This window comes from Trametes versicolor (genome assembly GCF_000271585.1).
Source record: "Trametes versicolor FP-101664 SS1 unplaced genomic scaffold TRAVEscaffold_10, whole genome shotgun sequence".
Lineage (NCBI taxonomy): Eukaryota > Fungi > Basidiomycota > Agaricomycetes > Polyporales > Polyporaceae > Trametes > Trametes versicolor.
Window position 1 is genome coordinate 1,089,429 of NW_007360330.1, and position 17,408 is coordinate 1,106,836.

Sequence of the window (17,408 nt, forward strand, 5' to 3'; positions counted from 1 at the left end):
TCGAGTCCATTCGACTAGCTGCTAGCACATCTCTCTGTCAATACAGTTTGCTGATTTCAAGGAGTACAGATGGCATCGTGCCGCAACCGCCCCCAGACCATGTCAGACGCTCTGTGCACACTAGGCTTGTAAACCAGCCTCACGTTCGGGGTAGAGACAATCGTTCCTCCCGATTGTGGGAGCACCTCGTGAGTTGATATCCACATCAATACAGTTACATTCGCGAAGGCAATCCCGATAGAGGACCAAGCATCTGGGACGATATCATCGTTGAACCCTTGTAGCATGAGAGATATGAAAGCAACATACCAGTAAAACGTGCCCTGCCTGACAGGCATCGGATGCCTCTCCGGATGGAGCTTGACCTGCTCGCGATGGAAGGCACGCAGGCGCTCGCTCGCTCCCGGCTCGACAAGACCCGCATCTTCAAGGTGCTGCATCCCGGTCATAAGCCAGTGCAGGCACCCTGAGCCACTGTCGTCGAACTTGTAGCGAGCCATGCCGTTCTCGAAGAATAAATCCACGAGCCGCTGAACAGTGGGAGGTGGCGTCCCAGAGGTGCTGATCGCGAGCTCGATCTTGGGTTGGGCGTCGAGCCCTCGGGTGGAAAGACTACTGAGGTACATCGTGCCAGTAGGAGGATTGGCGGGGATCATGTCGATGAGGACGGATTTTGTGTCTGGTGCAGAGCTATCCGGTGCCTCGTCCAGCGCGAGGTACAACTGCCAATGAAAGACGTTTGGCTCGTTCACTGTTGTGTTGACTGAGCCGGACGCAGTCACTATGATCTCGGAGATGCCACGTTGCCTGTCCTTAGACCGGAGAGGCTTGTCGTAAACACAGTTGCCACTGGACATTCCTAGCGATGTGCAAGGTGATAAGCGGGGTCGCCGCAGCGTGTTTCTGCATTAATTGAGCGTCAGCAGTCGAATGAGTTACAGTTTGGTAGGATGCTTACTATCGTTGTTCTGGTTTAAAATAGGATACAGCACGTATGCGAGAGGAGTTAGGTAGGTTCAAGGCTTGCGCTGTTCAAGATGGTACAGCTGCGAATCCGTCAAGAATCGGTCGAATTCGAACCTAGACACTGCTTCGGCAGATGCCGCGGCACGTTGGTAAGCACATCTCCTGCACAGAGTCAGCACCGCAGCAGGGGCCACTGTGCTGGTGACAATCCAACCACTGCGCCTGCAAGTCGAGTCACTTGACTGAATAGTCGGAACCGGGATAACCTGCCAGTGAGTGCCTTTTCGCAACCTTTCTGTATGGCGTATAGGCGGCCATCACGGGCAGCGTAAGTTCTATCCACTGAGAGACGCCACTATGCCGAACGAATTCGATATACTGCAGGTACAGCTGTAGCGTAGGAGTACTCAGCGACACTGACTGTTCGGTTGGCTGCGAATGGTAGCCATCGCCGCGCACCTCGACCACGGCAGTACGAACATCCTACTAGCTTTCCCAGCGACGTCATGTGCTCCGACCGCCCGCTGACTATAAGAACGATCTGCATCTGAACTCTGTATGTTTATCTTCTTCCGTCTCACCACCACCACAGCGAGAACCACCACCCACGCCAGATCTTTCAACTCCGCAAGACTCTCGCACACCATGAGCGCACCCAAAAAGCAACGCACCGACGAATATGTCCTCTACTACGTGAGTCACCCCTGACAGTCTTTGCAGCCGCCGTCAGAACGATGAGCCCATCGCAATAATTGTCACGAGCAGCTGGTTTGGGCGGCGATGCGGGGAGAGCAAGGGGGCACGCACCTATAGCCAGACCTCTCCAGGCCTGCGTACCTCCGCTACTTGCGAAGAGTCGCCGCCACCTCTGCGCATAAAAGGCTATCTGTGGAGTCTTTGACGGGGGCCTATCGTTTTGATAACGGCTAGGGGGACCTACAAGATGGATGCTGATAGCGTTACTTTCTAGTGGCCTGGAATACCCGGACGGGGCGAATACGTCCGTCTCGCGCTCGAATACGCGGGCATCCCGTACACCGAGCGGTCGTCAGACCTCATGAGCACCCTCGCCTCCCCCGCCAAAGTCGGCACCCCGCCGCACTTTGCCCCACCCGCACTCCAACTGCCCTCCGGCCGCGTGCTGTCGCAGACCGGTAACATCCTAAACCACATCGCCCCCCGATGCGGACTCGCGGGCGTGCACGGCAACGCGCTAGACACCCACGGCGAGGCCGCGCGCGAGGCCTTCCGCGCGTTGGACGCGGACGCGCTCGAGAAGGCGGAGGAGGAGCGCGCGGTCGTGCACCAACTGACGCTGACCGCGCTCGACGTCCAGAACGAGACGCACGACGTGCACCACCCGGTCGCGACGTCGCTGTACTACGAGGACCAGAGGGCGGAGGCGGCGCGCGCGGCGAAGGTGTTCCGCGAGGTACGCATCCCGCGCTTCTTCGAGTACTTCGAGAGCGTGCTCGCGACGAACCCCGCGACTGCGGAGAGTAAGGCCGGGCGCACGTTCCTCGTGGGCGCGCAGACGACGACGGCGGACCTCGTGCTGTTCCATGTCATCGACGGGCTGCTGTTCCAGTTCCCGAAGCGGCTGGCGAAGCTGAAGGAGACGAAGAAGTACGAGAACCTGTTCAAGCTCCACGAGCGCGTCCAGGAAGAGAAGGGGATCAAGGAGTACATTGCGAGCGGGAAGAGGCAGAAGTTCAGCTTGGGTATCTTCCGGCACTATGAGGAGCTTGATGGGGAGGAGTAGAAGTGCACGCGGCGTCAGAAAGGGACATCATGCTTGTACAATGTAATGACTAGCCTGGTCTTCTTTTGCAGCCAGAAAATGTAAACGGCTCGTCAAATCAGCGTGGTACGGGAATGGTGCGAACGTCGAGAATATCTTCCGATAGTTCAACGCGACAAAGGAGCTCCTCCACAAAATCGGAATAAGCATGCAGCGAACAGGTATGTAGAAGAGGAAGATGCACCCGGGCTACAGGCTGTCGCCGCAGCGCGCTACCCTGGTGTGCCACTGTCGGAATCCGTATCGACTTCTCTCCCAGAACGGTGTAGAGGCGAATATGAAGCTCCTCCAACTTCGGGTTTCGAGCGAGGACGTCAACGAGGTCATCTATAGAGCGGGGGATAGAGCCGGTGGACGAGTAGTCGTACAGCTTCAAAACTCGCAGGGCCTGCCAGAAGTCCCGGGGAGACGGGAGCACAACCTGCTCGACGGACAGCCACCGGAGGTAGGGCATGTTTGCCAGACAGATCCCGAAATCCCATGTCTTCTGCCGTGCATAGCGCAAATCGTCGCGATCGCGCAAAGGGACGAGTTCCAGACGCTCCAGAGCCGGCATACCAGCGGCAAAGAGGGGTTTCAGGATGTGCCAGTAGTGTCCACGCCCCATTGATAAGTTGGCATATAAGGACCCGATCCGGTGCGCATGTGGCAGCACGAGGTCCAGCACATCCGTGGGGTCAACATGCCGCTCTAGAGTGAGGGAGACGTCGAGTGTGCAGCCTCGTGAGCGCTCCAAGCAGAGCGATATCCAGCGCACCGGTCGAGTGCTGTCAATGTGTCGCCAGAATGAAGGCGTGGAGAGTGCAATGCTGCGCCAGCGCCGGCAGACCTGCATCAATTTGGCGACGCCAGTTGTGGAGAACCAGCCGTCGCACAGGCCGTTCTCGAGGGCAGTTACAAGTTCGAAGAGACGTATAGTGAGCTCGACAGGGACGGCATGGATCTCCGAGTGGATCTGGCTCTCGTCCGCGCGCACATCGGGGACAACATCAATGGTATTGCAGGAGGGCTGGACTGCTACCGCGGGGTCTCGATGTTGCAGGTTGGATTCAACGCCGTTCAGATCGTCTCCAGACACATCCTTCCGGGGAAGGTGAGAACAGAGCTCTGCTCGCCACGAGCGTGTGCTGAGACGCGTGAGTGCAGTGTCTTGCTCCTGGAGTGCGAGGGCACAAAGATCGCATCGCGGGCGGAGTTCTGTGTCTGGTTTATCCGGATATTTGAGGCGGTATAGCTGCTAAAAGAAATTGAGCGAGGCCCTATAAGTTCGAGTTTAGAATAGTAGCAGATCGGACGGTCCACTACGCAAACGTAGACGGATAAAGACTTACCATGATCATAGCTAAACAGAATTCCTATGCAGCCATTCCAATGTGCTCTATGAGGAGGCCAGATACATCCAACCTACAACGGAGGCCTGAGGCACACCTGAGATGGCAGCCAGTGGTGGTGGTGGTCGGAGGCAAGGAGAGGGAGCATGAGCGCGTGCGATCAGACCCCGATCCCATCAAGATCTATGTCTGTGTCGGTCCTCATATCCCTAAAGCGGGCGTTATACTCACCTCCTGTTCAACCGGCATACGCCACCTCACCACCACGTTAGCTTGCTTTCCCATTATTCGCGTATGTACGGAGGCGCATCGCGCAAAACATAATGGTGCGTTGCGCTACAGGGAGAGTCGTGTTCCAGCGTTACTCACTTCCGCGACCCGTCGCAGTGCCGCGTTCCGCATGCGCCGGATCTGGTGGCATAACGCCGGACATAGTATCTGTCTGGCACCCGGCTCAGGCCTGTGGTGAACCCACTAAGACCACGGGCCGGAGTTTTGTCTTCAAGCCCCTTGGTACCTCCGGCGACAGCTGCTCTGCTACTGCATCCGTAGTATGGCGTCGCTCTCTGACCTGCACGGCGCGACTCGCTCACTGGCATAGGTTTTCCTCACGCCGAGCGAGAACCCAAATATCATGTTTCAACTTCTACATATATAACAGTCCACCCAGGATCTCATCTGGATCTCAGACCGCCTCCGTCCACACTACACAGCCATGATATTCCTTCCAACTTTCGCAACGCTGTGTTTCTCTGCTATGCTTGCGGTTTCCGCAGTGCCCTCCGTCCACGTTGAAATCGATATACCAGCATCATACTTGGGCGATACCGCGGTAACAACCCAAGTCGGTGGCATCCACCTGCATGCCACTCACGATGAGCGCCCCGGCCGAGTCAGCAACGGAGCTGCGTTGGCCTCTTCTAATATGGACCCCACTTTCGAAGGGTGCAAGCCTTGGGACGAAGTTGCCATCCGGAACGCCATCGGAGACGCTCGCGAGTTTGTGATAGACGCACTGAAGTGAGCACCTATGATATTCTACGTCCGTCCACCACCCATTTAACTGATCTTGGCACCTCCGAACGTGATGTCTCCAGGCCCCTCGACACCAAAGGCATGGACGCACGGTACCAGCGCTGGTTCGGCAAGCCTGACGAGACGAGGTACAAGGTTACTCTCTACCGCTCTGGAATCGTCAACGGCTACCACTTCGAGGACTTGACATACAAGTGCCACGACCCGTGCCCAGAGACGAGCGAGTCGGCCTTCGTGAGCGCATACGTGGACAACGATATGTATGTTCTTTATGCGCACCGCGAGCCTGTACCTACGAGGCTAACTCCCCGTTGCGCCCGGACGTGTCTGGCAGCTTCGGGGTCGTCCACATTTGCCCCGACTGACTTAGGGAGTTAGACGCGAATGAACGCGCGAGGGTTCTTATTCACGAGGTGCGTGCAGTCCCTCGAAAATCCGCGTAATGTGGGTTTCAGTAACTCAAATCCCAACATGACTGACGGGAAACTCGACGTGGAACAGGCGACACATTTCAAGTACGATGCAGTCCTCGGGACGAAGGACTTTGGCTACACAGTCGAGGAGTGCATGGGACTAGCCAGCAATGACCCCGAGAACGCGGTGTGGAATGCGGCCAACTACGAGCACTTTTCCGGTGACCGCAATGGCGGACTCTGGGAGGCGGAGCCACTCGCGTACGAAGACGACGAGTCGGACGCTCGTGTCGAAGACACCGCGTAGGAGGTGCTCGCTAGTACGCGATTCACACGGAGCCTCGACGGTCGCAAGGCTGAGCCGGAATATTAATGCTGGCCATTGCTGCCAAGCGGGGAGGAGTCAGAGTCTTCATGCATCTGATTATAATTCGCGTAATTTTGGGCCTATCTGGTTGATGCCACTCAGCGTAGGGCCAGGGTGTAAAGCCGTGTAGCAACCGGGCCACCTAAGGCCTGAGGCTCCCCTTGCTCCCCGCCGACAAGTTGCTGTCTACTTGAAGCGATCGATGCCATAGCCTTAATTTTGAGTTTATGATAGGCGCGTGACCCTTGGCTCAGGCTGCAACGTTCATCAGCGTTCATCTCTCTCTCTCTCGTCAACCCTTCACTCATCCCTAGGCTTCAGGCTGGAGCTATGGATCATTTTGCCCATGAAACCTCGGTCATGTATGAATACGGCGATACACGCATGCCTTATCGGCGCCAGGAGGAAGTGAACAGCGCCGCTTGGGACAAGGTAGCGTTGGCGACGGAAGGAAACCACGAAATCTACATAGCACCATCCATCTTTGCAATTGGCCAGACAGGCTCGTCTGCTGACCATCAAGTGAGTTTCCAACGTTGGTGGTGAACGTTGAAGACTGGGGGGATTGTTCATCTGTGAAGACTAGTAGCTGACCGTATACCATGTTGCCTACGCAGAAGCTTGTGATTCCTTTGGCTATCCTGCTCTTCTCCTTCCTACGGAAGTACGCTCAGGACGACGTCCAACCATACCCCGTCCTATTCGGGATCCACCTGCCACGATATACTACACGAGATGCGCCTTGGACTGCAGCGTGGACTTGCTTCATCATCATCGGAGTCAACAAAGTGTTACGGGCGCAGTGGTGTAGGGCGCATTCTACCCCTAAGAGCTGCCAGTCTGCGCGGGAACGAATCCGGTTACACCAATATCACATCAATATGTTCTTTCGCTGGACGGTTCCGGACTATGAAGTCGACGGTCCCCTTGCCCTGGCTTGGGCAGTGCTTTTAGTCGCCGCGCTCGTTCTCGATCCCACTCCGGAGTCGATGCTTTCCGTCATTGCCAGCGGGCTACTGTCCGTTGTCGTTGGAGCTTTATGTGCCATCCTTTGCATAACGACGATCCTCCCTACATTCAGGTGGGATTGTCGCTACCGCTCCGCCCAGTCTCGCATATTCTACGGCATCGCTCGGTTCTTCCACGGGCAGATGCGAGGCTTACTGCTTCGTCTCGCCAACTCTAGCGCCAGAGCACAACACGCCACATCCACCTACTTGGTGACGACACCCCTTTCCGCACTCCTTCGTAGTTGGAACAAGCTGCTGCGCCTTGGAATTTCGCACATGCAACCTATGCCGAAGTGGGAAGACATGGACCAACTCGCCATCGCTCCGATCGCCAACATACTCGAGAGAGAAGCACTCCAATGGTTCTACTCTTTCCATGCGGAGTGCTCGGCTATGTTGCTTAAGCCTCTTGAGCTCAAGGATATCGAATTCGTGGACATCATTCTCTCTGATCTCCACCCCGTCGAGGCCGCGCGCTTCTTTGACTGCGTTGACAACCCCCCACGTGGCCACCTACCTGTCCAAACACTGGTGGCCAACCTCTCGGACCTTCCCGAGGTGTACTCAACTGTCCTTAGGCCAGTTCTTTGGGCGCTACGGAACTTGTACACCATCGCTCTCCCGTGGAGGGATGAGGAATGGGACGAGGCTGCGCGATCTCTCCTTAGGCGGCTGCCTCACGAGACGGGCAAGATTTCGGACGCGGACATAGTGTTCTACGTGGAGACGCTATACAAAGCTGCGTGCGGAGTACCTGGTCCGGCGAGGGACGCGGCTTGGGATAAGCTAACCTCCCTGGTCAAGCAAGAGGCCGCAGCACGGTGCTCAGATGTGGTGCTTTTTCGGTGTACGTATCACCATGTACTGTCCGCACACAACCATGATTGATGGCCTCCTATACAGGCATGACAGCCGTCGGTTTCTATGCCGGACCTCCTAAAAACGGAGCAGTTATCCACAGCCTCGAATCCCTCAAACGCTTTTTCCTTTCCATCGAAATCACGCTGCATTGCATCGTCAGGTCACTTGAAGTTCCGACGGTCAGCCAGTGGGTTCCAGGTTATTGCGCGACGGTGGCGGAAGTACTGCCCAGTGCCCGCATCGTCCTGGACTCGCGCCACTTTGATCGAAGGGGCTCTGGCGCGCACTTCGTCTTTACCGACGGAATCCAGGCGGTGCTGCCGCACCTCCACACGCTTTGTCGAAACGCTAGCGACCCGCGAATGCAGACGGAGAACCTGCCCAAACGCCTTTGGGAGTTTGTTGGCTCGCTGCAGAAGGTGTGGCCGGACGTGAGGAACGCGTACGACCCCGCGCGCGTGGTCGAGAGCAAAGGATCCGCGTGGCTTCAGGCTCATACGGCCGAACTCGAACACATCGACTCGGAGTTGAAGGAATTGGACGTTGATCTCATTGAGCGTGGCGGCTACCCTGGCCCGTATGACTAAGTAGCCAATCGGTGTACATGGCGCGGGGCGGCGCGCCGCCGCTATAGCTAGTTGTCGTCGTCGCAGCTGATTTTGTTAACGGGTTTGCGGATCTGGGAGTCCTACTCGTCTTGTGGGATATGCTTCAATGTCGTTCAAAAATATGTAACATGACCGCGCATATATAGGTTGTTCTTTCTTGAACTGTGAACAAAATTTGACATGCCGGGACGATCCCGGGGCACCCTCCTACGGGTACATTGTACCTCGCCAGCCAAGCCGCGCGCGGACTCGATGCCGACCCCAAAGTCGAGTTCGCTACCGCAGGATCCGATTCGCCGCCCACCGTCCAGGACCTCATCAATCTTTTCGTTGCAAAGGGCCTGAACCGCTACAAGTTCGACGGTAGCGGCTCGGGCTGCCTACACTGGCTCATGACCGGGATACAGCACCTCGAAGACGCTGACCTGGTCGAGCTCGGGGCGAGCTCGAGGCTGCACGCATTCCACCACGAGCAGGTCGAGCATACGCTTTACATAGCACAGCATAAAGCGTCGCACGAGTTACAACAGTATACCAGTGGTCAGAGCCCAGCCGATGCTCGCCATGAACCGCCGCTGTCGTTCATAGAAACCGGCTATGAACCCTAGGGCCCACATTTGCCAACGACCGAAGATGTCCCATGCCCCACACATGGCGATATACTCGAACCATTGAGGGTAGTATCCGGCGAGCTCCCAGTCGATGAGCCAAACGCGGCCGTCGTCACCGAGGAGAACGTTCCTCGGGTGGATGTCGAGATGCGTGAGCACAAGCGGCACTGACGCGTCGAAGGTCATCGGGTCGTCGGCAGGGGGGTAGTTCCTGATGCGGCGATTGACCTCGAGCTTGTGCATGAACCAGTCGGTAAGCTCGTCGTAGGATGCGAATGGACCCGCGCCCTAATGGGTCGTCAGCTGCGCACGACAGAGCTCAACGGAAGTGAAGACATACGTATTCCGTGAACATCGGGCCATAACACATTTGAGGCTCGTTCGCAAAGGGTCCAGGAAACGCGGTCCTACGCAGCGTGTTTCGGGGTCGGATACGCCTCAACTGTCTAATGTAGCCGCGAAGCGTCCAGATGATACGCAATCGCTGCCAGAGACCGAGGTCGGGCCAACATTCCGCAAGGGTCTTCCCTGGAATGTACTCCAACACCATTGCTCTCGAGACTGGCATGTCGAAGACACGTCGAATGGTCGGGATGGGGATGGTGGAGTTCTCGCGCACGAGACCCATGGCCAGGATTTCCGAGTCGTACAAATTACCGACCCTCATCACAGCGTCAGTCGCGATTCGGCGCACTTCCACCCCGTTCAGGGCAGAAGGGGAGGGAAATCTGCGGGTTGAGCTCTCAAAGACTGCGCAGAGTGCTTCGTCGGATAGGGAAGATATCTGCTCCCAAGGCACAAGCTGCAAAATTGAGCGATATTGTTATGAGCACTGTGCGCAGGCCTGCCCCCGCATTAATACCTCTAACTCACAGGCTTAGAATGTTGAGATTGCTCCATGATTGCTGTGTAGACAGAGTAGGTCCTGTAGGATAGGAGGAGAGGTTGATTTATACGTACATGAGAGTTCACCGTCAAGATGATAGGGTCGGCGCTCGCACTGGATCAGTGGATGCTTCGGTATATTTACCACGGTTTCTCGTCCCTGATAGGGTGCCACTGCAAGCTCCGCAGCGAGCCTCGTGGTCGTACCCAGAAAGATACGCCCAGGAATATATGTAGGAGCCCGAGATTAAGACGTAGAGTGACTGATAGTACAAATGACAGCAGACTGAGTATGTGCAAACGACGACCGTCCACAAGCCGCGAAAGGTATCTCCCACCTCGGATAAATAGACCCCCACCTGCCCACGCTGCCTCATCACTCACGACACCGCACGCTCCTTGCCCTTCCCTCGCGGCGGACTCGCAAGCTGTAGGTCTGGGGAGCTCGCCATCGCAGCAGCGGTGAACGACGGCAGGCGCTTCGGGCCTCCGAGACCAATCGGCGATAGGCGCGTGCTGGCTTGCGTGGGTGTGCTTGGCAGGGAGCCGTTTGGCCGTGCGGAAGGTGTGCGAGGGGACTTTGGGGGTGGCGGGGAGCCTTCGCCCGCAGCTGCTTGGGTGAGCAGGAACTCGACCCAGAGACGCGAGAACGACTAAATGTGGAGGGCTGGTATTAGTACGGCGAAAATAGAGCGCGTGGGGTGAGAAGGGCGTAACCATACCTCAGTCTCGTCGGTCTTGTCGAGCTCCGCAGGCCGGAGTGAAGGTGAGGATGCGGACGACCGGCCGAACAGCGAGGGAAGGGAGGATGCGTGCGATGGGTTGTTGCGTTGCAAGCCAGCCTTCTCGCGCTCGTCGTCGTTCCAGGAGAGGATGGTGGCGAGCAGGGAGAGCATCTCAAAGCGCTTTGAGTCCGCGCGCGGCGTTGTGAGGAACGAGAGCAGAATGTTAGTCACGAGCCGTCGATCGACGTTTGTATCAGTCGATGAGCGCCGCAGTCGACGGAGGGCTTCCATGAGGTGCTCGTTCATGATCACCGCTACACATTCCATATAAGCGAGACATCCTAGGGTGATCGAGAATGACGTACCTTCATGCCGTAGCTTGCCAATCAAGAAGCCCTTGTCCTTCACCTCCTTCTCGAGTTCCTGCACTCGCGAGTTGTTAGTCGACGACTCTTCTAGTTGCAGCTCCGCGTTCAAAGCGCGGCTCTTGTACTCCGCCAAGGACTGCGTGACCTGCAGTAGCTGGGACTCGTAGTCTCTCACTGCTTGCTTAAGGTCGTGGTCTTTCGCTGTTACGGGTTCAGTCACGGCAAGCGCGAGAGGGCGGAGATGCGCATACCAGCTTGGAAATCCTCCAGAACAGACTGCAGGTTGTTAGACTTCTCTCGCTCCATCTCGAACGCGCCTTCCGCGCGTTGCCTCGCTTCCCGCTCCGCCTCGAGGTCGCGGCGGAGTATATCCGCAGTGGTCCGCGCCTCATCCGCCGAGATGTGTTCCTGCATGGCCTTCTGCTCCCACTCGTCGCGTTCTATTCGACATTGCTCAAGCTCGGCTTGGAGCTCCCGCAGCTCGCGCTCGCGCAGGTACGACTCTTGCGCGCTATCTTGCAGCGCGCGGCTGCGCATAACTTCGAGCTCCTTGGACGCCCGCTCGGCCTCTTCGTTAGACGCGATGAGTTCCGCTTTCAACGTCTCCACTGTCACCGCGAAGTCTTCGTTCTGCACAGTCAACTGCTGTACCAGCTGCTCCTGACGGTCCAGTTCTTCCTATGCATGTCCGGTAAAGATGGGCGCGGCGGGAGAAGGTGAGTGTCGACGTACGGCATCCTGCTTAAGCTTATTCCCGAGTGTGGTCCGCATTGTGGTGAGCTTCGCTAGGAGGTTGCGATATTGCGTCGCAAGAGTATCCTTCTCCTCGCGCGTGCGTTGTAGCTCCCGCTCAAGGCGTTGCACGGGGTCCAAATCATCCGAGTCCTGGTGAGCATCTCCGTTGGATGAAGGCTTGCCAGAGAGTCCATTGAGCGGTGGAGGCGATCCGAGAATACGCTCTCCATCAAGAGAGCGGCGAGATGTTGGGTCATCGTTGCTGGCCACGTCAGACGACGACGGAGAGGAGGACATCGAGGAACAGAGGATGTGGCGGCGTTTGAGCTGGAGTGCTCTTTGGATTCGGCGCGCCTAATGCTGCTAACGTGGAGTTAGCCCCCGAGTTTGGTCAGATAACGTCCGAATAACTCTCATTTCTGCAGGTAACCCTGACCCCCACCGAAACAGTGGCCGGATCTCGATCACCGATCGCCTATAATTGTGCAGGGCTATATTTGGAACCCAAGAATGTCTTCGAGTTTGGCCCGTACTTCAAGTTCACGCAGCTTGCATCCTACCACCATGTCGCGTTCCAGCAAGCCTCAAAATTCACAACGACCAGCCCCCTGTACCACGACAAGACGGACATGTTGTATTTCTACGGGCTGGCTCGCCCCGAACCAGTAAGCGGGCCACGAGGCAGAAGCGTACAGGCGTATCAGCCATCAGCGCTAAACAGAACGACATTGGACGCAAACGCCGGAACGTCTTCCCCGCTCGTCCGCCCACTGCGCTGTATTCCCCCCTTACGAACCTAGACGACTGTACGACTGGTGAGCGCCGCTGCTCCTTGGAACTATCGAAACGTCATCTCAGAGTCTCCATCTACCCAGTATTTGACGATCACACAGCACTGGATCCCATACCAGTATCATTGCCGAGACATGGGCAGAGGTGCGTCATCAGACTCACCACTCGCAGATTGAGCTCACTGTGTTTACCCTCGAACAGGTTCCACAGATAACACGGCAAATCCGAACGATTTGACCGGGATTCCAGCGGGTCCTACCACGGAGCAACAGGGCACTCGCGGACACAAAAGAAAGCAGACATTGCTGAGCTTGTTGGACGCGTTGGCTGAGCTGAGCAAGGATGAGGAACTCGATGGACTGAGTGAGTGTCAATTCCTGCTATGAAACTTCGCAGAAAGCGCTGTCCTGTCAAGAAGTCTCTTTGTGGTGCCTTGCCAAGCTGGTGGTTGCCGGCGAAGCTGGTCGGTCTCTCTTGGCCTCGTGAACCATGTACTATTGGGACGCTGTTCTCGCCTCCCAGTCCTATGTCTACCATCCCACTGGGAAGATTCTTATCGGCCTGACCAGACCGTCCAGCGCGGCGCGACGGCTCATGATGTCGGGTAGGTCGGGGCTTACATGGGCTTCTGGGGTACCCGGGATAGCGGTCGCACGATCGTTCATATGACGGCATTTTGGCTCTGGTAAACTTCCAACACTGTTGGCCACGCATAACTGACGCAGACATGCAGTTCCCAACCAACAACCAAGCTTCGAGGATGATCGTGACGTTCGTAAGTTGCCAAAGCTGCTTCCGGTGTTCAGCATGGTCACACTTTGCCTTCCATAGCGACTGTGGATGAACACTTGCAAAAGGTCGGCGCCGAGGCCTTCAACAAGTTCCAGAGGTTTGTCATTACCCTCGTGTAATGGGCTATTTATTGACTACTTGATAGACGCGTGATGAACCTAGACAAAGAGGTCAGTGTAATATTTCCCAAATACTTCGGCATACGCTGAACAGTCCACCCCAGCTACGAAACTTTGCCAATGCTGCACGGCAACTCGGGTCGTCTGTCGGCATTCTCTCCTCGTCATATCACTTGCGAGGGCGGCTTGCGCAGATCCTCTACCTGTTCCGCGAGAATGCCGCCGACCTGTTCCCTCGCAAGGTCTCGCGGCAGTCGCGCGAGTCGATCACCAGCACCAGCCCCTCGCATTTCCGTGTCAAGGGCAAGCGCCATCGGGCCCCTCCGCACGTCCACAACCCTATAGTTATGGAAAAGCTGGAGCCCGAAGACTTCCCAGAGCAACTGCAGATGTTTGCGCAGGATGTCACCACGTTCCTAGACTGCCTGAACGAGTTCCCGGAGTTTACAGATGAAGCCGTTAATTCAGCTATCTTAGCGCTTGAAGGCGATCTAAAGGTATGTTTGGGCGAATATCTATACGCATATAGTTGCTAATTTGATCGGCGATAGTATTGGGCTTCGTGCTTGAAGGCATACGAAGGTGAGATTATCCGTTGTACACGGATACATGACCCGGCTCACCTTGAAATGCAGGACAATTCAAGTATCCCGCGGTTCAGCGCTACCTGCACGATCTGAGCTCAGAGATGGGCGAGCACATCGACAATATCACCTCATCCCTGTCGGTCTTCATCGAGATAGGTCTGTTGAGATGTTCATACGCTTATTTCGCCTGTGTCACTTAATTTCACTATCCAAAACAGGTGTGCCGACGATTCGATTTGCGCAGAAGCACGCCAGCCAGAACCTGTTGAACCTCAGTACGGTGGCGACCTTCTTCAGTGCTGTCACTGCCACAACTATGCAATTCTCGTTCGATACAACGGACTCGAAGCTGGCGAACGCGGTCAACTCGTTCTGGTTCACTTCTCTGGTGTTCAGTATTGGCGCTGCTGTCAATAGTCTGCTCGGAGTGACGTGGAAGCAGGCGATGTAGTGCGTGTGCCTTTGCTTCGTACCTGCTAACGTTACTGACACCATCACACATACAGTCGTTCGCCCGGTCATCGAGTGCCGTGGTGGGTGCTTATCTGGATCAAGAGGTCGCCGCTTGCTTTCCTTGTCTTGTCCGTCGCGTGCTTCTCCATTGGTCTCGTCCTCTTCGCATACTCCTCGGGCCAGCATCAAGTGACCTGCACCCTCACCACGGTCTTCTCGGCGTGCAGTATAGTTGGCCTCACAGCCGTCTCTGCATGGTTCGCATCGGAGCGCTGGACATTCTCGCGGCACCACGGCACCAAGTGGCTCGCCGACGTCCTTTCCGAGACCCGTGTCAGGGTGAAGTCCACGCGCGGTATCCGGTGGCTTATCTACGAGCCCCGCGCGTGGGCGTGGGCAGGTTCGCGGTGGACGCAGCATCACTTCCGCAAGCTCAGTGACGCCGTGTCGGAGCTCAGCGCGCGCACCATCTCCCGACTCAACTCAGATTCCGACGAGAAGCTTGCGGACACCGAACGCGGCGTCACGCCTGTCTCGCCCCTCCCAGGATGCACCAGCCCGGAGCCCCTCTCGCCCATCATCATGCGCCGCGGTGCGTCCGACAGTGGTCCGCTACTGCCGATTGCGGAGGTGCGCACGAACACCGCGATGTCGGTTGGCGGCGAGGAAGATGGTACGGCGAGCATCATGAGCGACACCGTCGGGCCTCTACCGGCTCCTGGTCGCGGACGATTCGCGAACGCTGTACGCGCGGTGATCAAAATGCGCGCGGCGTCGACTGCGTTCCCTGTGGACGGACGTAACCCGCGTCGCCAGCGGACGATGTCGTCGGACGGAATCGGGTCGGCATTGGAGCCGGTAGGCGTGCTGAAGACCTCGCGTGTGGGCACGCTGGTACCGAAACTGCGCAGCCTGCATCCGACGCAGTCGTTCGAGGCGCATTTGGCACTGGTGCGGCACCTGCAGTTCTCGCCGAACGGCAAGTTCTTGGCCACTTCCAGGTAGGTCGCCGTTGAATATTAAAGGCGTGTCGTTGTTATGATTTGGCTGACGAGGTTCGAATAGTTGGGACAGGACGTCGGTGATCTTCAAAGTCGGCGTAAGTAAGAACGTGCACGGTCTGGCTAGCGTACCAATCGGTGCACAGGAAACCTTCACGTCGCATCGTATCCTGGCGCACCCGCAAGGCTTCGTTGGACAGGTCGCCTGGTCACCAAGCGGACATTTGCTGCTTACCAAGCTCGGCCGTGGCGTCAAGATTTGGACGGAGGTATGTTGCTCTGTACGCCTGTTAACTTAAATCCGTACTGACCTTTGGCTGTGTGTGTGTTCAGGACGGTGTGTGCAAACGGACAATCGACCGGCGTCGGAATGTGCAGTCGATAACGTGGATGCCTGGTGGCGAAGGTCGGTTTTTCGTTCCTTACACATACATTGACTTCTGTACCCAAGCTGATAATATCCACTAGCGTTCTTATCTGTTGAGGGCAGCGATGTGACAAAATTGGTGCGTTCCTGCGCACATGCGGCAACAACATAACCTAACCAGTAGTTACATATACAGGATTTGAACGGAACGGTACTCGCAACATATCACTTCGACAGAATGGTTTTGCACGACGTCGCAGTGACGCAGGACGGCGTGCGCATGGTATGCGTCGGTACACTCACGGCATCTTCGGACGGCTTCCACCCAAGCAAATGCAGGGCAGAGAAGCAGATCATAGGTGGGCTGAGTTCGCAGGTAAGTGAGAGCCAATGACGCTGACACAAGGGAAATAGCATACAACATGGTGAAGTCGGAAATAGAGAAGTGAGTGCGCATCTGTATGGCGAAACCGCGAGGAGGACTAACCCGTTTCGACAATAGCCGGGTCCCTGTGCTGCATGAGGTTCGTGATATCACCTTGGCTAGGAATGACCAGGTCGCCCTGGTCAGCTACGAGAATAAGGTCAGTGGTCCATTCGTGCTCGGGAAATTTGCAAGCCTGTCTAACCAACTCTCTCGCAGGCACCACCTCAATTGTGGAAACTCGACCCAGTCAAGGACTCTGTTCGGCTCTCACTCAGACATACGTACATGCCAAAGGTCACTGTCGATTTCGCTGGCCCTAGCTACTTCGGAGGCAAGAACGACCAGCTGGTACTCTGCGCTGGAAAGGGTGAGTGGCGGCGCCCCAGTTGTCAAACACGGCCTTGGTCAGTTGACTGACACCTCTCTAGCTGGCGACATCCACATTTGGGACCGAGAATCTGGAACACTGCTGCAACACATTCGCGCACAAACCGTCGGCGGCGACCTCACCTGCATAGCCTGGAACCACGCTTGGGACACCTTCATGTTCGCGACCGGCAGCCACGACGGTGGCGTGCGGATCTGGACGACCCCACCGCACATTACGGGATCTATCGAGAGTTCGGCCGTACCGTCGCGCGGAACAACCACCCCTGCGAACACCCCACGGACGATGTCTCCCGCGCCGTACGACGCCGACTACCGGACAGATAGCCCAACAGGACAGACAGAATCCGCGTCCCCTGAAGGCTCTCTCCAACCGACTTCGCAAAATGCTTTCGGGACGCCTTCAGTCACGCTTCGCCCGGCCGCACCGTCCAGCTAGCCCGGAGCCCTCCCGTTCTCCTTTCTATTCTCAGGGCGGTAGCCCGTTAAATGGGCCCTCTGGTATGTGCAAAAGTATGTCGCATCATGATGACCGTTCTGTTAGATCTCTGTCTGTACTACTACAACGACGCTTTACGTTTTATGGCTCTCCGATGACTCTACGCATATCTCATGTTTACATGTACCTGTACGCACTAGAAATTCACATATTACCCCTGGATACATGGCAGCTTTTGCGCATATGTCTCAGTGTTTCGTAAGCAAGTCGACGCGCTTCATGATCTGCGACATATCGAGCTACTTACCTCTTCTACCGCCCATCAACT

At 56.5% G+C, this 17,408-nt stretch overlaps 8 protein-coding genes across 8 annotated transcripts; 4 read left to right on the forward strand and 4 right to left on the reverse strand.

Annotated features, from left to right (window-relative positions):
* Nucleotides 1-56: 56 nt before the first annotated feature.
* On the reverse strand, nucleotides 57-857 carry TRAVEDRAFT_51070 (uncharacterized protein; the record flags this gene model as incomplete). Its single annotated transcript, XM_008043793.1, has 1 exon — nucleotides 57-857. The coding sequence occupies one exon, from the start codon at nucleotides 855-857 to the stop codon at nucleotides 57-59; it is 801 nt and encodes a 266-aa protein (XP_008041984.1).
* Nucleotides 858-1,611: 754 nt separating this feature from the next.
* Nucleotides 1,612-2,887, forward strand: TRAVEDRAFT_73974 (glutathione S-transferase C-terminal-like protein; the record flags this gene model as incomplete). Its single annotated transcript, XM_008044061.1, has 2 exons — nucleotides 1,612-1,659; nucleotides 1,937-2,887. The coding sequence occupies 2 exons, from the start codon at nucleotides 1,612-1,614 to the stop codon at nucleotides 2,726-2,728; spliced, it is 840 nt and encodes a 279-aa protein (XP_008042252.1). The 3' UTR covers nucleotides 2,729-2,887.
* On the reverse strand, nucleotides 2,826-4,107 carry TRAVEDRAFT_51072 (uncharacterized protein; the record flags this gene model as incomplete). Its single annotated transcript, XM_008043794.1, has 2 exons — nucleotides 2,826-4,001; nucleotides 4,099-4,107. The coding sequence occupies 2 exons, from the start codon at nucleotides 4,105-4,107 to the stop codon at nucleotides 2,826-2,828; spliced, it is 1,185 nt and encodes a 394-aa protein (XP_008041985.1).
* A 916-nt stretch (nucleotides 4,108-5,023) lies between these two features.
* TRAVEDRAFT_51073 (uncharacterized protein) lies at nucleotides 5,024-5,853 on the forward strand (the record flags this gene model as incomplete). Its single annotated transcript, XM_008043795.1, has 4 exons — nucleotides 5,024-5,118; nucleotides 5,196-5,393; nucleotides 5,557-5,572; nucleotides 5,635-5,853. The coding sequence occupies 4 exons, from the start codon at nucleotides 5,024-5,026 to the stop codon at nucleotides 5,851-5,853; spliced, it is 528 nt and encodes a 175-aa protein (XP_008041986.1).
* Nucleotides 5,854-6,773: 920 nt separating this feature from the next.
* TRAVEDRAFT_30894 (uncharacterized protein) lies at nucleotides 6,774-7,941 on the forward strand (the record flags this gene model as incomplete). The annotated part of the gene is made up of 2 exons (XM_008043609.1): nucleotides 6,774-7,770; nucleotides 7,827-7,941. A coding segment is annotated over exon 1 (841 nt), but the record flags the coding sequence as incomplete, so codon positions are not given.
* A 972-nt stretch (nucleotides 7,942-8,913) lies between these two features.
* Nucleotides 8,914-9,903, reverse strand: TRAVEDRAFT_39373 (uncharacterized protein; the record flags this gene model as incomplete). Its single annotated transcript, XM_008043660.1, has 3 exons — nucleotides 8,914-9,291; nucleotides 9,344-9,805; nucleotides 9,877-9,903. The coding sequence occupies 3 exons, from the start codon at nucleotides 9,901-9,903 to the stop codon at nucleotides 8,914-8,916; spliced, it is 867 nt and encodes a 288-aa protein (XP_008041851.1).
* A 365-nt stretch (nucleotides 9,904-10,268) lies between these two features.
* Nucleotides 10,269-12,013, reverse strand: TRAVEDRAFT_73976 (uncharacterized protein; the record flags this gene model as incomplete). Its single annotated transcript, XM_008044062.1, has 5 exons — nucleotides 10,269-10,541; nucleotides 10,611-10,927; nucleotides 10,979-11,182; nucleotides 11,233-11,659; nucleotides 11,714-12,013. The coding sequence occupies 5 exons, from the start codon at nucleotides 12,011-12,013 to the stop codon at nucleotides 10,269-10,271; spliced, it is 1,521 nt and encodes a 506-aa protein (XP_008042253.1).
* A 490-nt stretch (nucleotides 12,014-12,503) lies between these two features.
* Nucleotides 12,504-17,293, forward strand: TRAVEDRAFT_66395 (WD40 repeat-like protein). Its single transcript, XM_008044063.1, has 19 exons — nucleotides 12,504-12,531; nucleotides 12,592-12,652; nucleotides 12,710-12,871; nucleotides 13,242-13,283; nucleotides 13,340-13,397; nucleotides 13,446-13,470; nucleotides 13,524-13,916; nucleotides 13,971-14,001; nucleotides 14,055-14,162; nucleotides 14,225-14,456; nucleotides 14,513-15,460; nucleotides 15,525-15,729; nucleotides 15,794-15,866; nucleotides 15,929-15,966; nucleotides 16,024-16,186; nucleotides 16,242-16,272; nucleotides 16,330-16,411; nucleotides 16,471-16,621; nucleotides 16,683-17,293. The coding sequence occupies exons 2-19, from the start codon at nucleotides 12,643-12,645 to the stop codon at nucleotides 17,078-17,080; spliced, it is 3,150 nt and encodes a 1,049-aa protein (XP_008042254.1). The 5' UTR covers nucleotides 12,504-12,531; nucleotides 12,592-12,642; the 3' UTR covers nucleotides 17,081-17,293.
* Nucleotides 17,294-17,408: the final 115 nt, after the last annotated feature.